The sequence below is a fragment of the Manis pentadactyla genome, chromosome 9, assembly GCF_030020395.1.
Source record: "Manis pentadactyla isolate mManPen7 chromosome 9, mManPen7.hap1, whole genome shotgun sequence".
In the NCBI taxonomy this organism is placed as follows: Eukaryota; Metazoa; Chordata; class Mammalia; order Pholidota; family Manidae; genus Manis; species Manis pentadactyla.
Window position 1 is genome coordinate 15,711,232 of NC_080027.1, and position 24,374 is coordinate 15,735,605.

Here is a 24,374-nt window from a genome sequence, read left to right on the forward strand (position 1 = left end):
ACAAATAACCTGATTAAAAAATGGGCAGAGAACCTGAACAGACATTTGTCCAAAGAAGAAATACAGATGGCCAACAGGCACATGAAAAGATGTTCCACATTGATAGACACCAGGGAAATGCAAATCAAAACCACAGTGAGGTTATCACCTCACACCAGTTAGAATGGCTGCTACCCAAAAGACAAGAAATAACCAGTGTTGGTGAAGATGTGGAGAAAAGGGAACCTTCCTACACTGTTGGTGGGAATATCAATTGGTGCAACCACTGAGGGAAGCAATATGAAGGTTCCTCAAAAACCTAAAAATATTGGTCAAAAATATTGACCCAATAACTGCACTTGTAAGAATTTATCTAAAGTATACAAAATCCCTGATTCAATGAGATATATGGACCCGTGTTTACTGCATTATTTACAACAGCCAAGACATGGAAGCAACCAAAGTATCCATCAATAGATGAATGGATAAAGAAGATGTCGTACATATACACAATGGGATATTACTCAGCAATAAAAAAGAAAGAAATCCTGCCATTTGCAACAACAAGGATACACCTAGTGGATATTATGCTAAGTGAAGTAAGCCAGGTGGAGAAAGACAAATACATGATTTCACTTATTTATGGAATATAAAAACAAAACAAAATGAACAAAACAGCAGTAGACTCAGGGACACGAAGAAGTGACTGATGGTTATCATGGGGGAAGGGCTGGGGTGAGGTGGGGAGGCTGAGGGGGATAAAGGGACACAAAAATATCAATCATAACAAAGTTGGTCACAGGGCTAGAAGGGCAGCATGGAGAATACAGCCAATGGTTCTGTAAAATCTATGTTGACAAGACAGTAACTGCCCTAGTTGGGGTGAGGATTTAATAATGTATATAACTGCTGAACCACTGTGTTATATACTTGAAACCAATATAATACTGTGTGTCAACTATATTTCAATAAATAAATATATAAAAGTGAGGCAAATATAAAATATAATATACTTAGTACATTATATGTGTATTACAACATACTATGTACAAGCTATATACATAAGCTATAACATATACTTACAAATATAATTCTTTTCCTTATTTTCAATCACTCTAATGATAACTGTCTAAACTAAAATAGAAATGTAGCATAGGCTTACAGCATAAGTAAAAGTAAAAAGTGTGACAATAGCACATAGATGGGAGGGGGAATTTGGAGTATACCACTGTAAAGCTCTCACGTTACACATGAAGCGTTTTGACATTACTTAAAGGTAGATAGTGATTAATTAAAGATGTATATGTAAACCCTAGGGCAATCACTAAAAAAATTATGAGAGGTATAAATAATAAGCCAACAGTGGAGGAAATTTAAAATACTTGATTTTTAAAATCCCATGGAAACAGAGGGGAAAAGGAACAAAGAATCAATGGAAGAAAGAGGAAACAAATAAAAAGATGGTGGATTTTATTCAATCACATTGATCATTAACTACATGTAAACAGCCAAAACACACCAATGAAAAAACAGGGACTATTTAAGACTGGATAAAAAAGAATGGCCATATATATATATACGCTGTCTACAAGAAGCTCAATTTAAATATGAAGACAAAGATAGGTTAAAAGCGAAAGAATGGTGTGGTAAGCAGACTTCTAAATTGGCCTCCAGTATTTCCCACCCTCCTGGTAAATAAGCCCTGAGTAATCCCCAGATTATGAGCATGATTTTCCCTCCTGTGATTAGGTTACATTATATGACACAGTTCTCCTCAGAATAGGGAATTTATCCAGGTGGTTCTGACCTAATTACATAACTCTATAAAAGCAGTATTCTCCAGGCAGTTGTGAAAGGAGAAGTCATATTTGAAACATGAGAGGGATTCCATGTGAGGAAGGGTCTCCACTGCTGAAATGGAGAAGGCCATGTGGTAAGGACCTAGAGTGGCTTCTAAGAGCTCAAAGAGATCAACGGCCAACAAGACAATCAGGATCTCAGACCTACAACTGTAAGAGAATGAAGTTTCCTAACAACCTGAATGAGGGATTAAAGATGGCCGCGTGAGAGGTGAGACAGAGACCTCCTCCTAAAACCACATATAATAAGAAAATATAATTAATACAACAAATCCTGAAAGAGCAACAGGAAAGAAGGCTGCGCCAGACTGCATACACCTGGAAAAAAGAACAGACCTCAGGTAACACGGTATCATACCAAGGCCATGAACCAGCAGGGCCCGAGCCCTTCCCCCACCCCAGCTCAGCGGCGGGAGGAAGAGAACAGAGCAGGGAGGGAGTGGAGGCCTGGGACTGCTGAACAGCTAACCCTGGAGATCTGCTCTGGGAGCACGAACCTACATTGCACAGTGCTCTGGTGATTAGTGGGGTTGGAAAGCTAAAACAGGCAGAATGCTTGGAGAGACTGAGATTCCAGTTGCTTGTAGAAAACAGGGATCCATATCTGGCTGATCTGGGAAGGCAGTCTGACAGAATTCTTAAAAGCGAGATGGCTGCTAAAGGGGCAAGGATTGCACAGAGCTTACTGTTTAGGAGAAAGGACAGGTAGACAAAATTGTCTAGGTACACTCTTCCCAGCAGATTGGAAACTTTCAGGATCTTCAGTTGCTCCATCCCCCGGGCTGGCTACACAGCTCCAAGGCCCCCACCGTGATATGCAGCCTGCTGCACCTTCCTCCCCAAGAGCCCGCACCTGGCTTGCAAACCAGCAAACCCTGTCCTGGCGTCAGGCCATCCAGAGGAAAGCCCCGCCTATAGCAGCTACAAACGCAAAGCACAGAGGCTTACACCTGTGTGTTCCGCCCACTGGTTCTGGCAGTGGAGACAGACATAGCAGCAGGGAAGCAGGAAACAGCTCTTTCCTCCCCCCAGGCACCAGCACCACTCCCCTGGCAACCCCTGACATTGCTCCAGGGACTGAGCAGCTCCAGAGAGTAGAGCTTCTGGGCACTAGAGGGCATGATATACAAATATGAAATGTCAAAGGAACCTGGTTCAAAGCAAAATTTCAACACCACCAGAAAAAGGGTCGAGTGAGACTGAACTAATCAACCTTCCTGAAAGAGATTTCAAAATAAAAATCATAAACATGCTCCTGGAGGTACAGAAAAATATTTAAGAACTCAGAAAAGAATTCAGGACAGAGATCCAATTGTTGAGGAACACATGGAGGGTTTTAAAAGCAGATTAGATATGGTGGAGGAGATGATAAATGAAACAGAAATGAGAGAAGAGGAATACAAAGAAGCTGAGGCACAGAGAGAAAAAAGGATCTCTAGGAATGAAAGAGTATTGAGAGAACTGTGTGAACAATCCAAATGGAACAATATTCATATTATAGGGGTACCAGAGAAGGAGAGAGAGAAAAAAGGATAGAAAGTGTCTGTGAGGAAGTAATTGCTGAAAACTTCCCCAATCTGGGGAAGGAGATAGTCTCTCAGACCACAGAGGTGCACAGATCTCCCAACACAAGGGACCCAAGGAGGACAACACCAAGATATATAATAATTAAAATGGCAAAGATCAAGGATGAGGATAGACTATTAAAAGCAGCCAGAGAGAGAAAAAAGATGACATACAAAGGAAAACCCATCCAGCTATCATCAGATTTCTCAGCAGAAACCTTGCAGGCCAGAAGGGAGTGGCATGATGTATTTAATGCAGTGAAGCAGAAGGGCCTCAAACCAAGAATACTCTATCAAGCAAGATTATCATTTAAATTTGAAGGAGGGATTAAACAGTTTCCAGATAAGCAAAAGCTAAGAGAATTTACCTCCCACAAACCATCCCTAAAGTATATTTTGGAGGGAATGCTATAGAGGAAAGTGTTCCTAAGGTTAAATAGTTGTCACCAGAGGTAATAAAAAGGGATAGAGAAAGAGTACAGAATATGATACCTAATATATAAAGAATGGAGGAAGAGGAAAAGGGAAAAAAAAGAACCTTTAGGTTGTGTTTGTAATAGCATATTGAGTTAAGTTAGACTCTTAGATAGTAAGGAAGTTACCCTTGAACCTTTGGTAACCACGAATCTAAACCCTGCAATGGCAATAAGTACATACCTATTGATAATCACCCTAAATGTAAATGGTCTGAATGCACCAATCAAAAGACACAGTCACTGAATGGATAAAAAAAACAAGACCCAACCATATGCTGCCTACAAGAGACTCACTTCAAACCCAAAGACATACACAGACTAAAAGTGAAGGGATGGAAAAATATATTCCATGCAACTAATATGGAGAAAAAAGCAGGTGTTGCAGTACTTGTGTTAGACAAAACAGACTTTAAAACAAAGAAAGTCACAAGAGGCAAAGAAGGATATTACATAATGATAAAGGGGTCAATCCAACAAGAAGATATAACCATTATCAATATCTATGCACCCAACACAGGAGCACCTACATATGTGCAACAAATACTAACAAAATTAAAAGGGGAAATAGAATGCAATGCGTTCATTCTAGGAGACTTCAACACACCACTCACTCCGAAGGACAGATCAACCAGACAGAAAATAAGTAAGGAGACAGAGGCACTGAACAACACATTAGAACAGATGGACCTAACAGACATCTACAGAACTCTACACCCAAAAACAGCAGGATACACATTCTTCTCAAGTGCACATGGAACATTTTCAAAAATAGATCATATACTAGGCCACAAAAAGAGCCTCAGTAAATTAAAAAAGATTGAAATTGTACCAACGAGCTTCTCGGACCACAAAGGTATGAAACTAGAAATTATGTAAAGAAAACAAAAAATCCCTCAAACACATGGAGGCTTCACAACATGCTCCTAAATAAATGGATCAATGACCAAATAAAAGAGATCAAGCAATATATGGAGACAGATGACAATAATTCAACATGGCAAAAAATCTGTGGGACGCAGCGAAGGCCATGCTAAAAGGGAAGTGTATTGCAATACAGGCCTACTTTAGGAAAGAAGAACAATCCCATATAAACAGTCTAAACTCACAATTAACAAAACTAGAAAAAGAAGAACAAATGAGTCCCAAAGTCAGTAGAAGGAGGGATATAATAAAGATTAGAGCAGAAATAAATAAAATCGAGAAGAATAAAACAATAGAAAGAATCAATAAAAGCAGGAGACGGTTCTTTGACAAAATTAACAAAATAGATAAACCCCTAACCAGACTTACCAAGAAAAAGAGCATCTACACACATAAACAGAATCAAAAACGATAAAGGGAAAATCACTACGGACACCACAGAAATACAAAGAATTATTAGAGAATACTATGAAAAATTATATGCTAATAAACTGGATAACCTAGAAGAAATGGACAACTTTCTAGAAAAATACAACCTTCCAAGGCTGACCAAGGAAGAAACAGAAAATCTGAGTAGACCAATTACTAGCAACGAAATTGAACTGGTAATCAAAAAACTACCTAAAAACAAAACCCCTGGACCAGATGGCTTCACTGTGGAATCTTATCAAACATTTAGTGAAGACCATTCTCCTTAGAAGAAGAGGGAATACTTCCAAACTCATTCTATGAAGCCAGCATCACTCTAATACCAAAACCAAGCAAAGATACCACATAAAAAGAAAATTACAGACCAATATCCCTGATGAACTTAGATGCAAAAATACTCAACAAAATATTAGCAAACCGAATTAAAAAATATATCAGAAAGATCATCCATCATGATCAAGTAGGATTTATTCCAGGGATGCAAAGACAGTACAATATTAGAAAATTCATCAACATCATCAACCACATCAACAAAAAGAAGGACAAAAACCACATGATCGAGAGGGGCGGAAGATGGCGGCGTGAGTAGAGCAGCGGAAATCTCCTCCCAAAACAACATACATCTATGAAAATATAACAAAGACAACCCTTCCTAGAATAAAGACCAGAGGACACAGGACAATATCCAGACCACATCCGCACCTGAGAGAACCCAGCGCCTCGCGAAGGGGGTAAGATACAAGCCCCGGCCCCGCGGGAGCCGAGCGCCCCTCCCCCCAGCTCCCGGCGGGAGAAGAGCAGGCAGAGCGGGAGGGAGACGGAGCCCAGGACTGCCGAGCACCCAGCCCCAGCCATCCGGGCCAGAGTGCAGGGCCCTCGATACTAGGAAAACAGGGCAGCAAGAACAGTGAGCAGGCACTGGAGGCTGGGCGACAGAGGACATAAGAAAAGCGCGCGACCATTTTTTTTTTTTTTTTGCTTTTCTGCTGTTTTGTTTTGGCGAGCGCTTTTTGGAAGTCTTAAAGGGATAGGGACCCCAATACTAGGGAAACAGGGCAGAAAGACCGGTGAGCAGAGGCCTGAGGCTGGCACCGGAGAATAAAGAAAAACGAACGACCACTTTTTTTTTTTTTTAATTAAAAACTTTTTTTTTTTTTTAATTAAAAAATTTTTTTTCTTTTTTTTTTTTTGGTGGTCGTTGTTTTGTTTTGGCGGGTGCTTTTTGGAAGTCTTAAAGGGGCAGGGCGGGTCACTTAATCCAGAGGTAGGGAATCCGGGATCTCTGGGCACCCTAACCCCTGGGCTGCAGGGAGCAGGGAGGCCCCTTACGGAGATAAATAGCCTCCCAGCAGCTCCTGCTCCAACGCGACTCCACCATTTTGGAGTAGCTGCCCGAGCCAGGCCACGCCCACAGCAACAGCGGAGATTAACTCCATAGCAGCCGGGCAGGAAGCAGAAACCCTGTCTGCGCGCAGCTGCGCAGCACAAGCCACTAGAGGTCGCTGTTCTCCCAGGAGAGGAGGGCCACAAACCAACAAGAAAGGAAGTCCTTCCAGCCGTCACTCGTCCCAGTTCTGCAGACTATTCCTATCACCATGAAAAGGCAAAATTACAGGCAAACCAAGATCACAGAGACAACACCAGAGAAGGAGACAGACCTAACCAGTCTTCCTGACAAAGAATTCAAAATAAGAATCATAAACATGCTGACAGAGATGCAGAGAAATACGCAAGAGAAATGGGATGAAGTCCGGAGGGAGATCACAGATGCCAGAAAGGAGATCGCAGAAATGAAACAAACTCTGGAAGGGTTTATAAGCAGAATGGAGAGGATGCAAGAGGCCATTGATGGAATTGAAATCAGAGAACAGGAACGCATAGAAGCTGACATAGAGAGAGACAAAAGGATCTCCAGGAATGAAACAATATTAAGAGAACTGTGTGACCAATCCAAAAGGAACAATATCCGTATTATAGGGGTCCCAGAAGAAGAAGAGAGAGGAAAAGAGATGGAAAGTATCTTAGAAGAAATAATTGCTGAAAACTTCCCCACACTGGGGGAGGAAGTAATCGAACAGACCACGGAAATACACAGAACCCCCAACAGAAAGGATCCAAGAAGGGCAACACCAAGACACATAATAATTAAAATGGCAAAGATCAAGGACAAGGAAAGAGTGTTAAAGGCAGCTAGAGAGAAAAAGGTCACCTATAAAGGGAAACCCATCAGGCTAACGTCAGATTTCTCAACAGAAACCCTACAGGCCAGAAGAGAATGGCATGATATATTTAATACAATGAAACAGAAGGGCCTTGAACCAAGGATACTGTATCCAGCACAACTATCATTCAAATATGACGGAGGGATTAAACAATTCCCAGACAAACAAAAGCTGAGGGAATTTGCTTTCCACAAACCACCTCTACAGAACATCTTACAGGGACTGCTCTAGATGGGAGCACTCCTAGAAAGAGCACAGCACAAAACACCCAACATATGAAGAATCGAGGAGGAGGAACAAGAAGGGAGAGAAGAAAAGAATCTCCAGACAGTGTATATAACAGCTCAATAAGCGAGCTAAGTTAGGCAGTAAGATACTAAAGAGGCTAACCTTGAACCTTTGGTAACCATGAATTTAAAGCCTGCAATGGCAATAAGTACATATCTTTCAATAGTCACCCTAAATGTTAATGGGTTGAATGCACCAATCAAAAGACACAGAGTAACAGAATGGATAAAAAAGCAAGACCCATCTATATGCTGCTTACAAGAAACTCACCTCAAACCCAAAGACATGTACAGACTAAAAGTCAAGGGATGGAAAAACATATTTCAAGCAAACAACAGTGAGAAGAAAGCAGGGGTTGCAGTACTAATATCAGACAAAATAGACTTCAAAACAAAGAAAGTAACAAGAGATAAAGAAGGACACTACATAATGATAAAGGGCTCAGTCAAACAAGAGGATATAACCATTCTAAATATATATGCACCCAACACAGGAGCACCAGCATATGTGAAACAAATACTAACAGAACTAAAGGGGGATATAGACTGCAATGCATTCATTCTAGGAGACTTCAACACACCACTCACCTCAAAGGATAGATCCACTGGGCAGAAAATAAGTAAGGACACGGAAGCACTGAACAACACAGTAGAGCAGATGGACCTAATAGACATCTATAGAACTCTACATCCAAAAGCAGCGGGATATACATTCTTCTCAAGTGCACATGGAACATTCTCCAGAATAGACCACATACTAGGCCACAAAAAGAGCTTCAGAAAATTCCAAAAGATTGAAATCCTACCAACCAACTTTTCAGACCACAAAGGCATAAAACTAGAAATAAACTGTACAAAGAAAGCAAAGAGGCTCACAAACACATGGAGGCTTAACAACACGCTCCTAAATAATCAATGGATCAATGACCAAATCAAAATGGAGATCCAGCAATATATGGAAACAAATGACAACAACAACACTAAGCCCCAACTTCTGTGGGACACAGCAAAAGCAGTCTTAAGAGGAAAGTATATAGCAATCCAAGCATATTTAAAAAAGGAAGAGCAATCCCAAACGAATGGTCTAATGTCACAATTATCGAAATTGGAAAAAGAAGAACAGATGAGGCCTAAGGTCAGCAGAAGGAGGGACATAATAAAGATCAGAGAAGAAATAAATAAAATTGAGAAGAATAAAACAATAGCAAAAATCAATGAAACCAAGAGCTGGTTCTTCGAGAAAATAAACAAAATAGATAAGCCTCTAGCCAGACTTATTAAGAAGAAAAGAGAGTCAACACAAATCAACAGTATCAGAAACGAGAAAGGAAAAATCACGACGGACCCCGCAGAAATACAAAGAATTATTAGAGAATACTATGAAAACCTATATGCTAACAAGCTGGGAAACCTAGGAGAAATGGACAACTTCCTAGAAAAATATAACCTTCCAAGATTGACCCAGGAAGAAACAGAAAATCTAAACAGACCCATTACCAGCAACGAAATTGAAGCGGTAATCAAAAAACTACCAAAGAACAAAACCCCCGGGCCAGATGGATTTACCTCGGAATTTTATCAGACATACAGGGAAGACATAATACCCATTCTCCTTAAAGTTTTCCAAAAAATAGAGGAGGAGGGGATACTCCCAAACTCATTCTATGAAGCTAACATCACCCTAATACCAAAACCACGCAAAGACCCCACCAAAAAAGAAAACTACAGACCAATATCCCTGATGAACGTAGATGCAAAAATACTCAACAAAATATTAGCAAACCGAATTCAAAAATACATCAAAAGGATCATACACCATGACCAAGTGGGATTCATCCCAGGGATGCAAGGATGGTACAACATTCGAAAGTCCATCAACATCATCCACCACATCAACAAAAAGAAAGACAAAAACCACATGATCATCTCCATAGATGCTGAAAAAGCATTTGACAAAGTTCAACATCCATTCATGTTAAAAACTCTCAGCAAAATGGGAATAGAGGGCAAGTACCTCAACATAATAAAGGCCATCTATAATAAACCCACAGCCAACATTATATTGAACAGCGAGAAGCTGAAAGCATTTCCTCTGAGATCGGGAACTAGACAGGGATGCCCACTCTCTCCACTGTTATTTAACATAGTACTGGAGGTCCTAGCCACGGCAATCAGACAAAACAAAGAAATACAAGGAATCCAGATTGGTAAAGAAGAAGTTAAACTGTCACTATTTGCAGATGACATGATACTGTACATAAAAAACCCTAAAGACTCCACCCCAAAACTACTAGAACTGATATCGGAATACAGCAAAGTTGCAGGATACAAAATCAACACACAGAAATCTGTGGCTTTCCTATATACTAACAATGAACCAACAGAAAGAGAAATCAGGAAAACAACTCCATTCACAATTGCATCAAAAAAAATAAAATACCTAGGAATAAACCTAACCAAAGAAGTGAAAGACTTATACTCTGAAAACTACAAGTCACTCTTAAGAGAAATTAAAGGGGACACTAACAGATGGAAACTCATCCCATGCTCGTGGCTAGGAAGAATTAATATCGTCAAAATGGCCATCCTGCCCAAAGCAATATACAGATTTGATGCAATCCCTATGAAACTACCAGCAACATTCTTCAATGAACTGGAACAAATAATTCAAAAATTCATATGGAAACACCAAAGACCCCGAATAGCCAAAGCAATCCTGAGAAAGAAGAATAACGTAGGGGGGATATCACTCCCCAACTTCAAGCTCTACTATAAAGCCATAGTAATCAAGACAATTTGGTACTGGCACAAGAGCAGAGCCACAGACCAATGGAACAGACTAGAGAATCCAGACATTAACCCAGACATATATGGTCAATTAATATTTGATAAAGGAGCCATGGACATACAATGGCGAAATGACAGTCTCTTCAACAGGTGGTGCTGGCAAAACTGGACAGCTACATGTAGGAGAATGAAACTGGACCATTGTCTAACCCCATATACAAAAGTAAACTCAAAATGGATCAAAGACCTGAATGTAAGCCATGAAACCATTAAACTCTTGGAAGAAAACATAGGCAAAAACCTCTTAGACATAAACATGAGTGACCTCTTCTTGAACATATCTCCCCGGGCAAGGAAAACAACAGCAAAAATGAGTAAGTGGGACTATATTAAGCTGAAAAGCTTCTGTACAGCAAAAGACACCATCAATAGAACAAGAAGGATCCCTACAGTATGGGAGAATATATTTGAAAATGACACATCCGATAAAGGCTTGACATCCAGAATATATAAGGAGCTCACACGCCTCAACAAACAAAAAACAAATAACCCAATTAAAAAATGGGCAGAGGAACTGAACAGACAGTTCTCCAAAAAAAAAATACAGATGGCCAACAGACACATGAAAAGATGCTCCACATCGCTAATTATCAGAGAAATACAAATTAAAATTACAATGAGGTATCACCTCACACCAGTAAGGATGGCTGCCATCCAAAAGACAAACAACAACAAATGTTGGCGAGGCTGTGGAGAAAGGGGAACCCTCCTACACTGCTGGTGGGAATGTAAGTTAGTTCAACCATTGTGGAAAGCAGTATGGAGGTACATCAAAATGCTCAAAACAGACTTACCATTTGACCCAGGAATTGCACTCCTAGGAATTTACCCTAAGAACGCAGCAATCAAGTTTGAGAAAGACAGATGCACCCCTATGTTTACTGCAGCACTATTTACAATAGCCAAGAATTGGAAGCAACCTAAATGTCCATCAATAGATGAATGGATAAAGAAGATGTGGTACATATACACAATGGAATACTACTCAGCCATAAGAAAAGGGCAAATCCAACCATTTGCAGCAACATGGATGGAGCTGGAGGGTATTTTGCTCAGTGAAACAAGCCAAGCAGAGAAAGAGAAATACCAAATGATTTCACTCATCTGTGGAATATAAGAACAAAGGAAAAACTGAAGGAACAAAACAGCAGCAGAATCACAGAACTCAAGAATGGACTAACAGGTACCAAAGGGAAAGGGACTGGGGAGGATGGGTGGGTAGGGAGGGATAAGGGGGGGAGAAGTAGGGGGGTATTAAGATTAACATGCATGGGGGGGTAGGAGAAAAGGGAGGGCTGTACAACACAGAGAAGGCAAGTAGTGATTCTACAACATTTTGCTATGCTGATGGACAGTGACTGTAAAGGGGTTTATAGGGGAGACCTGGTATAGGGGAGAGCCTAGTAAACATAATATTTGTCATGTAAGTGTAGATTAGTGATACCAAAAACAAAGCAAAAAACAAAAAAAAAAGGGCAGTTCCTGTGTGGTAACCTCCAACGAGTTCTACACAAGGGTATAAAGGGCATATAAAAGTGTAGGCAAAGGGTCTGTTTGTGTTTATACAGAGGATCAAAGCCTAATTGGGCTACCCCGAAAATGAACTAAGATACGATATGAAAAAGAACTTCCAACATCTGCACTCTCTGGAAGACTCATGCCAGAAGATGATCATCAAAAAACCCCAACAAAGATCCACGCACTGCTACAGCTGTAGATGCACTCATCCCACCAGTTCCTGGACTTGCCATGGGAATGAGGAAGGAGATATCTAAGCTGGCCTGTGCATATAGTAAAACAACAAATTTGACTGGATCTATACTGTTGGAACTCAACCAAGAATTTGGAGAAGTGCAAATTGTAGCTCTCCAAGATCTTACAACTACAGACTATTTACTGTTAAAAGAACATATGGCATGTGAACAGTCCCCAGGAATGGGTTGTTTTAATTTGTCTGATTTCTCTCAGACTGTTCAAGTTCAGTTGGACAATATCCACCATATCATAGATAAGTTTTCACAAATGCCTAAGGTGCCTAACTGGTTTTCTTGGTTTCACTGGAGATGGCTGGTAATTACAGATATGCTTTGGTTATGTAACTATACTCCTATTATGTTAATGTGTGTGCGCAATTTAAGTAGTAGCTTAAAACCTATTCATGCTGAAGTTACTCTACAAGAAGATATGTCAAAGAAATAATCAATCTTCCCATGTTTTCTTCCGCCTGCTACTTCTATAGCTTTTCTTCTTCCTTCCTAATTATAACCCTTAAATAGAATTCGTGCCTCGTATCAAATTTACCGAGTATCATAATTCTTCCAAGTGGTAAAGATACCTCAGGACAAATGCTGGGCATAGAAGCCACAGGGCATAAATATGCAAAGAAGTAAAAAGCTAACTTTTTCAAACAATAAGTCTTCTCTCTCACTTACCAACTTCACATTTCCCTGTATGGCCCCGGAAGATGACTGGTTAGCCAGAGACGGGTAAGATTCCTCAAGGGAGGAACAACCTAAGACAGGCACAGTCGCAGGGGGGCCATCAGGTGAGAAATTGGGGATCAACAGAGGTGAGGCTTAGAACCTCACCCCCCCGTTCTGAGAGAAATCTTCTGCATACGTGGATGTTTTATTGCCCTGGTCTAGCTTGGATTAACACATAGTCTACAGGCACACACCTGATCATCTACATGTACTCTCTTACAACACTAAACTATGTTTTCTACCTTTATCTTGTATTTACCTACCACTTCAGCATTTTATTAAAAATAATAATAATAAAGAGAGAAATGTGGTATCCACATATAAATCAAGTATAAAAACCAAATGAGTATTCATATTTGAACTGACTGTTTAGAGTTCATAATGCATGAGCAAAACCGAAAGTTTCTGTGATGACTGCCCTTGTACTGTTCACCATGTAACTTATTCACTATGTAAGAATTTGTTCTCCATGTAAGAACTTGTTTGTTATGCCTCAGAAGATTGGAGACTGACGAAAATTAGGCTTGGGGTGGATTAATGATTGTGCATTGAGCATTGACTCCCCTATACAGAATTTTATTGTCGTTAACAACCATTTGATCAATAAATATGAGAGATGCCCTCACAAAAAAAAAAAAAAAAAAAAGGACAGACTTCCAATGGTAAAATAAATAAGTAACCGGGATGTAATGTATAGCATAAGGAATATAGTCAAGATATTGTAACAGCTTGGTAGGGTGATAGCTGGAACCTAGAATTATGTATATAAGTTTTCTACCACTGTGTTGTACACTTGAAACTAATGTAATGTAATACTGGGCGTCAACTACCCTTCAATAAAAAATAATTATTAAGAAAAAAAACAAAACAAAACACATGATCATCTCCATAGATGCTGAAAAAGCATTCGACAAAATTCAACATTCATTCAGGATAAAAACTCTCAACAAAATGGGCATAGAGGGCAGGTACCTCAACCTAATAAAGGCCACATATGACAAACTCACAGCCAATGTCATACTTAACAGCAAGAAGCTGAAAGCCTTTCCTTTAAGATTGGGAACAAGACAAGGATGCCCACTCTCTCCACTTTTATTCAACATAGTTCTGGAGGTCCTCGCCATGGCAATCAGACAACACAAAGAAACAAAAGGCATCCAGATTGGTAAAGAAGAAGTTAAACTATCACTGTTTGCAGATGACATGATATTGTACATAAAAAACCCTAAAGAATCCACTCTAAAATTACTAGATCTAATATCAGAATTCAGCAAAATTGCAGGATATACAATTAATACACAGAAATCTGTTGCATTCCTGTATACTAATGATGAACTAGCAGGAAGAGTAATCCGGAAAACAATTCCATTCACAATTGCATCAAAAAGAATAAAATACCTAGGAATAAACCTAACCAAGGAAGTGAAAGACCTATAGTCTGAAAACTACAAGACACTCTTAAGAGAAATTAAAGAAGATACCAATAAATGTAAAGACATCCCGTGCTCATGGATAGGAAGAATTAATATTGTCAAAATGGCCATCCTGCCTACAGCAATCTACAGATTCAATGAAATCCCTATCAAAATACCAACAGCATTCTTCAACTAACTAGAGCAAATAGTTCTAAAATTCATATGGAACCACAAAAGACCCCGAATAGCCAAAGCAATCCTTAGAAGGAAGAATAAAGCCGGGGGTGGGGGGTGGATTATGCTCCCCGACTTCAAGCTTTACTACAAAGCCACAGTAATCAAGACAATTTGGTACTGGCACAAAAACAGACCCATAGACCAATGGAACAGACTAGAGAGCCCAGATATAAAACCAAGCATATACGGTCAATTAATATATGATAAAGGAGCCATAGACATACAGTGGGGAAATGACAGCCTCTTCAACAACTGGTGTTGGCAAAACTGGACAGCTACATGAAAGAGAATGAAACTGGAATATTGTCTACCCCCATACACAAAGTAAACTCAAAATGGATCAAACACCTGAATATAAGTCATGAAACCATAAAACTCTTAGAAGACAACATAGGCAAAAATCTCCTGAATATAAACATGAGCAACTTTTTTCTGAATGTATCTCCTCACGTAAGGGAAACAAAAGCAAAAATGAACACATGGGACTACATCAAACTAAAAAGCTTCTGTACAGCAAAGGACACCATCAACAGAACAAAAAGGCATCCTACAGTATGGGAGAATATATTTGTAAACAACATACCCGACAAGGGGTTAACATCCAAAATATATAAAAAACTCACATGCCTCAACATCCAAAAAGCAAATAAACAGATTAAAAAATGGGCAGAGGATATGAACAGACAATTCTCCAAGAAATTCAGATGGCCAACAGGCACATGAAAAGATGCTCCAAATAAAAACCACAATGAGCTATCACCTCACATCAGTTAGGATGGCCAGTATCGAAAAGACTAAGAACTACAAATGCTGGCGAGGATGTGGAGAAAGGGGAACCCTCCTACACTGCTGGTGGGAATGTAAACTAGTTCAACTATTGTGGAAAGCAGTATGGAGGTTCCTCAAAAAACCAAAAATAGAAATACCACTTGACCCGGGAATTTCACTCTTAGGAATTTACCTAAAGAATATAATTTCTCAGATTCAAAAAGATATATGCATCCCCATGTTTACTGCAGCACTATTTATAATAGCCAAGATATGGAAGCAACCTAAGTATCCATCAGCAGATGAATGGATAAAGAAGATGTGGTACATATACACAATGGAATATTACTCAGCCATACGAAAAAAACAGATCCTACCATTCGCAACAACACGGATGGAGCTAGAGGGTATTATGCTCAGTGAAATAAGCCAGGCGGAGAAAGATAAGTACCAAATGATTTCACTCATATGTGGAGTATAAGAACAAAGGAAAACTGAAGGAACAAAACAGCAGCAGAATCACAGAATCCAAGAATGGACTAACAGTTACCAAAGGGAAAGGGAATGGGGAAGGATGGGTAGGAAGGGAGGGATAAGGGCGGGGAAAAAGAAAGAGGGCATTACGATTAGCATGTATAGTGCATGGGGGGCACGGGGAGGGCTGTGCAACATAGAGAAGACAAGCAGTGATTTTACAGCATCTTACTACACAGATGGACAGTGACTATGAAGGGGTATGTTGGGGGGAGTTGGTGAAGGGGGGAGCCTAGTAAACATAATGATCTTCATGTAATTGTAGATTAATGATACCAAAATTTAAAAAAAGAAGATGTGGTACATATACACAATGGATACTATTCAGTCATAGGAAAGAAACAAATCCTACCATTTGCAACAACATGGATGGAGCTAGAGGGTATTATGCTAAGTGAAATGTCAGTCAGAGAACGACAAACACCAAATGATTTCCCTCATTTGTGGAGTATAACAACGAAGTAAAACTGAAGGAACAAAACAGCAACAGACTCACAGACTCCAAGAAGGGACTAGCAGTTACCAAAGGGGAGGGGTGGGTGATGGCGGGTGGGGAGGGAGGGAGAAGGGGATTGAGGGGTATTATGATTGGCACACATGGTGTGGGGGGGATCATGGGGAAGACAGTGTAGCACAGAGAAAGCAAATAGTGACTCTGTGGCATCTTACTAGACTGATGGACAGTGACTGCAATGGGGTATGGGGAGGACACAATAATACGGGTAAATGTAGTAGCCATATTATTTTTTCATGTGAAACCTTCATAAGAGTGTACACCAATAATACCTTAATTTAAAAAAAAAACCTGAATGAGCCTACAGAACTATAAGTGCATATATACATATGGGACTATCTGTTTAGAGTCACTATATTTGTGGTAATTTACTGCATAGCAATAAAAACTAATATAGATAGAAAAACACAAACCATGCAAATATTAATCAAAAGAAAGCTTGAGTATCTAAATTACTATCAGACACTTTGGAATAAGGAACATTAATGGTAATAAAGACAGACATTCTGTAATAATAAAGGAGTCAATTCATCAAGAAGATACAACAATCTTGATGTCTTCACATAACAGATTCAAAACACATGAAGAAAAAATATGAGAACTGAAAGGAATAATAAACAAATTCACAATTATAACTGGAATTTCAACATTCCTCTGTTATTGACAGACAAGTACAGAGACAATCAGTCCAAAGAAGGAGAACAGTATCAACAAACTTGACCTAGTTGACATTCATAGAACATGTCACCCACAAATGCAGAACACATGCATGCTCAAATAAATGCACATGGAACGTTGAACAAGATACCCACATTTCAGGCCATGAAACAAATTTCAAGAAATTTAAAAGAAATAAAGTTATACAACATAAGTCCTGTGGTAATGACAGAATCAGCAACAGAAAAATATCTGGTAAATCTGGAAACATCTGCAAATTAGACATACTTCTAAATAAACCATGAGTCAAAGAGGAATTCACAAGGGAAATTAGAAAATATTTTGAATTGAATAAAAAAACATTAACACAACCAAATTTGCATCATGAAGCTAACGCAGTGCTTAGAGGGCAAGTTACATAGCGTTAAATGCTCACACTGTGAAGTTAAGGGTCTCAAGTCGGTGAGCTCAGCTTCCACCTTAAACTAGAAAAAGAGCAAATTAAGCTCAACACAAGCAGAAAAAAGAAAATAATGAGGAACAGAAATCAATGAAATTAAAAACAGAAAAACAGAGAAAAATGATGAGATCAAAAACTGGTTCTCTGAAAACCAATAAAATCAATAAACTTCTAGCCAGATTGATCACGAAACCCCCCCAACAAGTTACCAATATTCGAAATAAAGGAGGGACTTCACTACAGCTCTTCAGACATTAAAAGAAGTGCACACCACAAACAAGTGAATACTACAATTTATGTTACACTTATGTAAGACACTCAATATACCAGGAAGATATTTTCTCAACCTGCCAAAAGACATTTATGACTAACCTATAGCTAACATTACATTTAGTAGTGAAAGACTGAACACTTTCCCCCTAACACTGGGAACAAAGCAACAATGTCTGCTGCCACTGCTATTATTCAACATTATACTACAGGTCTTAGAGCAAGAAGGCAAGTTAAAGAAATAAGGGCATGGAGATTGGAAAAGAGGCAAGAAAGCCACCTCTGCTCACAAATGGGACAACTGTCTACAAAGAAAATCCCGAAGAGCTTAAGAATGCTTTTAGAATGAAATGAGTTTAGCAAGGTCATGGTATATAAAGTCAATACACAAAAACAAATTATATCTCTACATTTAACCAACAATGGGAAAATGAAAATTTTTTAAAGTACCACCTATAATAGCACCAAAATACATGGAACACCTAGACATAAATCTAGCAAAACATATCCAACGTATGGTGAAAACTATAAAACACTGATTGTAGCAGACGGGACTCCTAGGACAGCCCTTCAGTGATCTCTGCCTCCTAGTATCATGCCCTACCTCGTGTGATTCCCCACCTTGAGTGTGGCTGGACCTAATGACTTGATTCTAACCAACAGCATATGGCAAAGATGATGGAATGTCATTTCTGTGATTAGGCTGCAAACCACCAGAACTTCCATCATCCTAGTAGACTCCACTGTCCTCTCAGCTTGCACGCTTTGAGGAAGCAAGCTGCCATGTGGGAGAGGCCCTCGTGACAAGGAATAGAAGGTATCCTCTCGGCAACAGCCAGCAAGGAACTAAGGCCTGCAGGTGAGAGCCTGTGCAACCCTGACACAGACTGAAGCATAGGGCCCAGCTGAGCCATGCCTGCATTCCAGCCCACAGAAATGATGAGATTTAAAAAATGCTAGTTGTTAAAGCCAGTAAGTTTTGAGGTAGTTTGTTATGCAGCAATAGACAATACAGTGATTAAAGAAATCAAAGACCTAAATAAATGGAGATAAAGCATATTTATAGATTAGATTATTCTAAATTGCTAAAAGAACTTTCCCAAATTGTTCTACTGATTTAGCACTCTCCCAATCAAAATCCAAGCAGGACTTTTTTTTTTGAGGAGTTGAAAAGCTAATTCTAAAACTATAAAATTCCTAAAAAAAAATAGAAAAAGACCTTTGTGGCTTTGGATCAGGCAGAGGTTTTTTTTTTAAGTAAGGTATCATTGATATACAATCTTATGCTCAGGTTTCACATGAGCAACATTGTGGTGCTACATTCCCCCATTACAGTCACTGTCCATCAGCATAATGAGACAGATAGAGTTCTTAAGACACAATACCAAAAACACAATCCACTAAATAAAACGGATACATTGTACTTCACCAAAATTAAAAACCTCTCTTTGGAAAACTTAAGAAAATGAAAAGACAAACATAAAAACCTGCAAGACACACATCTGATGAAGGCCTTGAATCTGGAATAAATGAAGAACACTCAAAACTCAGTATTAAGAAAAAACAACCCAATTTTTAAAAAGTGGGGGAAGATTTGAAGAGACACAGCGCTGAAGAGGTATGAATGGCAAATAAGCACTTAAAGGGATCCTTTGCATCACAGGCCATTAGGGCCATGACACTGACCTACCACTACAAACTTCTTAGCACAGGTAAGATGTGGACCATCTTCCTACTCTCCCTTCATCCCTAGTCCCTGTCAAGCAAGCACTGGTCTGTTTTCTGCCCCTGTTGTTTTGCCTTTTCCAGATTATCATGTAAATGGAATCATACAGTATATAGTCCTCATCTGGCTTGACCTTTTATGTAGTGCTGGAGTCAGCAAACTACAGCCTACTGCCTGCTTTTGTATGGCCTTTGAGCTAAAAATTATTTGTAAATGATTGAGGGAAAAAGCCAAAAGAATATTTCATGACACATGAAAATGATATGAAATTCAAATTTTAGGGTCCACCAATAAAGTTTTATTGGAACACAGTGACACTCATTTATTATTTGTTTACCTCTTGTTTCTGGCTGCTTGCATGCTGCAATGGCAGAGGTGAATAGTTATGACAGAGACTGTATGGCCAGCAAAGCCAAAAGTATTTACCATGCAGCCCATTGTAGAAAAAGTCTGTTATAAAATTAAGCATACACTTACCATATGGCCCAGCAACCCTTCTGGGTATTTATCCAAGAAAAACAAAAACCTACATTCACAAAAACCTGTTCACAAACATTTATAATGTTTTCCATATTCTTTTTGTATAATTTATTCATAATTGCCTAAAACTGGAAACATCCCAATTCCCTCATCATTGGATAAACAAACTGTGGTACATCCACACAAGGGAATACTCAACAATACAAAGGAGTGAACAACGGAAGCCAACAACATGGATAAATGTCAAATGCATTGTGTTAAATCAGGGGCAAACAATTTCTATAAAGGGTCAGATAGTAAGTATGTTACACTCTGTGGTTATATAAGCCTCTAGACCCTATATTATCACACTTTATCCTTGGAAGCTATAGAATGGCTTTTATTTTATGATACAAATACTGAGTGGATACACAAAAACAGGAGACCCAGAGTGTGACAGAAATGGATAAGATGCCCCCTATATCCATTCTTCCATTTTTCTGTGATAACAGAATCCTCACTTTAGCTGGGTACATGGAATAGACTGTGTTATTTCTTCCTTATGGCTAGGCATAGCCATGTGACCAAACTGTGGTCAGTGGAAACTAAGTGCAAGTATGGTGTATAATTTCCTGGGAAGGATCCACAAAGAATGGGGTGTGTTGTCTATATTTTTTTCCTGCCTGAACTATGGACATGACAGAGCCTTGGCAGCCATGTAGACCAATGAGGCAGATGACACATGCTGAGGATGAAGGAGCAGCAAGTCAAGAAGACTCTGACCCCATGACTTTCTGAAACCCCTCTATGCACTCTGGAATGCCTACCTCTGGACTTGTGTTAGGAGAAAGAGAAACACAGTTCTGCCTTCTTTAAGCCATTATTGTTTGGGAGTTATTTTACTCATAGCCAAAATTAGTCCTAACTATATACAGTGAGACTCTATTCCTCATAAAAATAGTGCCAGAATGAGATGACTGAGGAACCCTTGCTACAAGGACTTAGGGAGCTTTCTGGTTCCACCCCATTCCCAGACTGGTTTTTCTTCAACTTCCCCTTTGATACTGTGAGCTTCCACACAATTCCACGAAATTCCCTTTTTGTTTATGTTAGGACAGATTTCTACGGCTTGCAAACAAAGAGCCTTACCTAATAAAACACATTTGGCACACTTTGCAAAAATTTGAAGTGGTTGGGTAGAGTGTCTACTGCATGAATAAAAGAAAACAAATTGCCTAGGATATAATTCCAGACCCAAATCAGCCCAACATTCTATTTTTCACATCATGCTGCTCATCATCTAGTACCTGTAGCCCAGTAGTAAATATCCCAGTCATTACTGGGCTCATTAATCAGGCGATCATAGAGATTCAGCTGTTCTTCTGTCATGTGGTGCAGATGCTCTTTAGCAAAGAGGCTAAAAACGAGAAAGAGAGAGAAGGAAGGTGAAAAGGCTGGCTGTCTCCAGTCAACAAGAAGGGTCACCGAGACTCCCATTCTCTTGCCTTAGCAGAATGCAGTTTTCCAGCGTCCCCCTCTTTCGGCTCTCATAAAGAAGGCGGGCCCTTTTGGTTTCTAAGGACTCATCAGTTCGCTCCTGCCATGGAGGCAAAGGGATTTCAATCATGTCTTTCTGGGAATCTGTTGGGCTCTCCCTTCTGTAGGAGCGGCTGAATGTCGTCATGCCGAACAGAGGAGACACTAGGTGGCGCCTGGACAGAGCAAGAATCTGAAACATACAAACCACATCTTTTAACAAGTGACTGATACTGAGGCTGATACTGTCCTTACTTTACAGTTTAGTAAACTGGAAGCTCAGGGAGATTAAATAACTTACCAAGGTCACCAAAGAGTAACTGTAGTTAGGACTAGAAACCAGCCCTAACTACAAACATGTTCCTAACTACTGCCTTTCCAGAAAATCTCCTGCAGAAACATTTTCTCCTTCCTTTGCAATATAGTTTTCTTCTAATATGGTTTGTATTCTCTTCATTTGCCTGTATAAAATTTGAGTATACAGTGACGGCATGGTCCCTAATTCCCCAGAGGCCTCCATAGAGAAGGACAAAAAAAAAAATCAGGATGTGATGAGAAGGTGGTGATATTAGCAAGATGGCAGAAGAGGAAGCCCCCACATGCTCCTTCTTCCATGAAGAGACCAACTCCACATGAAGAATCTCCAACTGGGCTGAATGGTGAAGTTTTCCTTGTACAAAGCCAGTCCAAAAAGACTGGGAGAGGTGACTCTTTTTTTCAAATGTGTGGATCCCAACACAAAGTTGCAAGAATGCAAAAAACAAAACAAAACAATACAAAAAACAGAGAAACATGACTCAATCAAAGAAACAAAATAAATTTCCAGAAACTGACCCTAAAGAAACAAAGGTAAATGAATTACCTGACACAGAATTCAAAATAACTGTTATCAAGATGTTTGATGGGCTCAGGAAAACAATGAGTGAACAAATGAGAATGTCAATAAAGAGATATATTAAAAAGAACCAAACAGAAATTCTGGAACTGAAAAATTCAACAAGCAAAAATAAAAATTCATGACAGGGGTTAAACATGGGACTTGATCAAGCAGAAGAATCAGTGAACTCAAAGACAGGTAACTTTACCCAATCAGAGGAAGAAAGAGAAAAAAAGAACAAAAAATAATGAAGTACACCCAAGGGACAAACTACTAGGACATCACCAAGCAGATCAATATAAAGGTTAGGGGAGTCCCAGAAGGAGAAGAGAGAAGAGGCAAAAAGCTTATTTGAAGAAATAATAGCCAAAACCTTCCCAAATTTGGGGAATGAAATGGACATCTAAACTGAAGAAGCCCAACAGATCCACAGGACACGAGACAGTAACACAGAAGCATATGAAAGCATAAAACTCCCCGGTTAAGGTAAATATATGACAAATACAGAATACTGTAAAAGTGGTGCGTAAGTCACTTTAAATTTTGCTACATAAGTTAAAATACAAAAACATAACAAGTAACTATAAAAATATGCAAATGGAGATACGATATAAAAATATGTAATTATGACAACTATACTAAGGAGTAAGACAGTTTTTGTATGGGATTGAAGGTAAAGTGTTGTCATCTTAAAACAAATTGTTTCATGTAAGCCCCATGGTAACCATGAAGAAAACACCTAGAGAAGATACACAGTAGAAAAATGAGAAAGGAATCGAAGCATGTCTCTACAAAAAAAAAAAAAAAAAGCAATGAAGCACAAAAGATCACAAGAGGAAAAGAGAGACACAAAAGCTACATGACAGACAGAAAAGAACAAATGATGATAGTAAGTCCTTCCCTCCTGGTAATTATTTTAAATGCAAATGTTTAAACTCCTCAATCAAAACTCTAGAGTGGCTGAATAGATTTAAAAAAAAACAAGATTCAACTATATGCTATTACAAAAGATTCATTGTAGATGTAAGGACGAAAGTGAAAGGATGAAAAAAGATATTCTATGCAAAATGGTGACTAAAAGAGAGCAGAGATAGCCCTACTGATATCAGACAAAATAGACTTGAAGCCAAAAACTGTCAAGAGATAAAGGCATAATATAACCATAAAAGGGCCAATTCACCAGGAAGACATAACAATTATAAATATATGAGCAACCAACATCAGAGCACCCAAATATATGAAGTAAACGTTGACAGAACTGATGTGAGAACTAGATTTTAATACCCCACTTTCAGTAATGGATAGAACATCCAAACAGAAAATCAATAAGAAAACAGAGAACTTGAACAACACTATACACCAAATGGACCAAACTGATATATACAGAATATTCCACCCAACAGCAGCAGAATATACACTCTTTTCAAGTACTGGGAACAAAACAAGTCTTAACAAATTTAAGAAGACTGAAATCATACAAAGTATCTTCAAACCACAATGGCCCTAAACTAGAAATAGCAGAAAGAAAACTAAAAATACACGAAAATTAAACACACCTTCACTCTTGAACAACCAATGGTTCAAATTAGTCAAAGAAACCAAAAGAGAAATCAGAAAATATCCTGAGACAAGCAAAACTACAACACACAAAAAATTATGAAGTGCAAAAGCAGTACTAATAAGTTTTCAGTGTGAAACGCCTATATTAAAAAAGATCTTACGATACCATATGAAGTCGTGATGTTACAGAAGACTGGAGAACACAGAGTTAAGAACAGAGAGGGGCGCCCAGGGGCGGTACAGTCGGCTCCACCTGGAAAATAGGTGAAATCTGAATTGGGTCTCGCACGACG

The 24,374-nt window shown here is 39.1% G+C and overlaps 1 protein-coding gene across 2 annotated transcripts in view; it reads right to left on the minus strand.

Moving 5' to 3' along the window:
• Window positions 1-24,374, minus strand: part of SDHAF2 (succinate dehydrogenase complex assembly factor 2) — a 29,394-nt gene that overhangs the window by 4,622 nt on the left and 398 nt on the right. The window contains exons 2-4 of one of the 2 annotated variants that reach the window (XM_036925109.2): window positions 24,248-24,334; window positions 21,614-21,837; window positions 21,416-21,525 (exon numbers count right to left, since the gene is read on the minus strand). In XM_036925109.2, the coding sequence (XP_036781004.1) occupies window positions 21,416-21,525; window positions 21,614-21,837; window positions 24,248-24,250 (337 nt within the window). In that variant the 5' untranslated portion in view covers window positions 24,251-24,334. The remainder of the gene's footprint in view (window positions 1-21,415; window positions 21,526-21,613; window positions 21,838-24,247; window positions 24,335-24,374) is intronic. The other variant, XM_036925105.2, reaches the window with a different exon arrangement.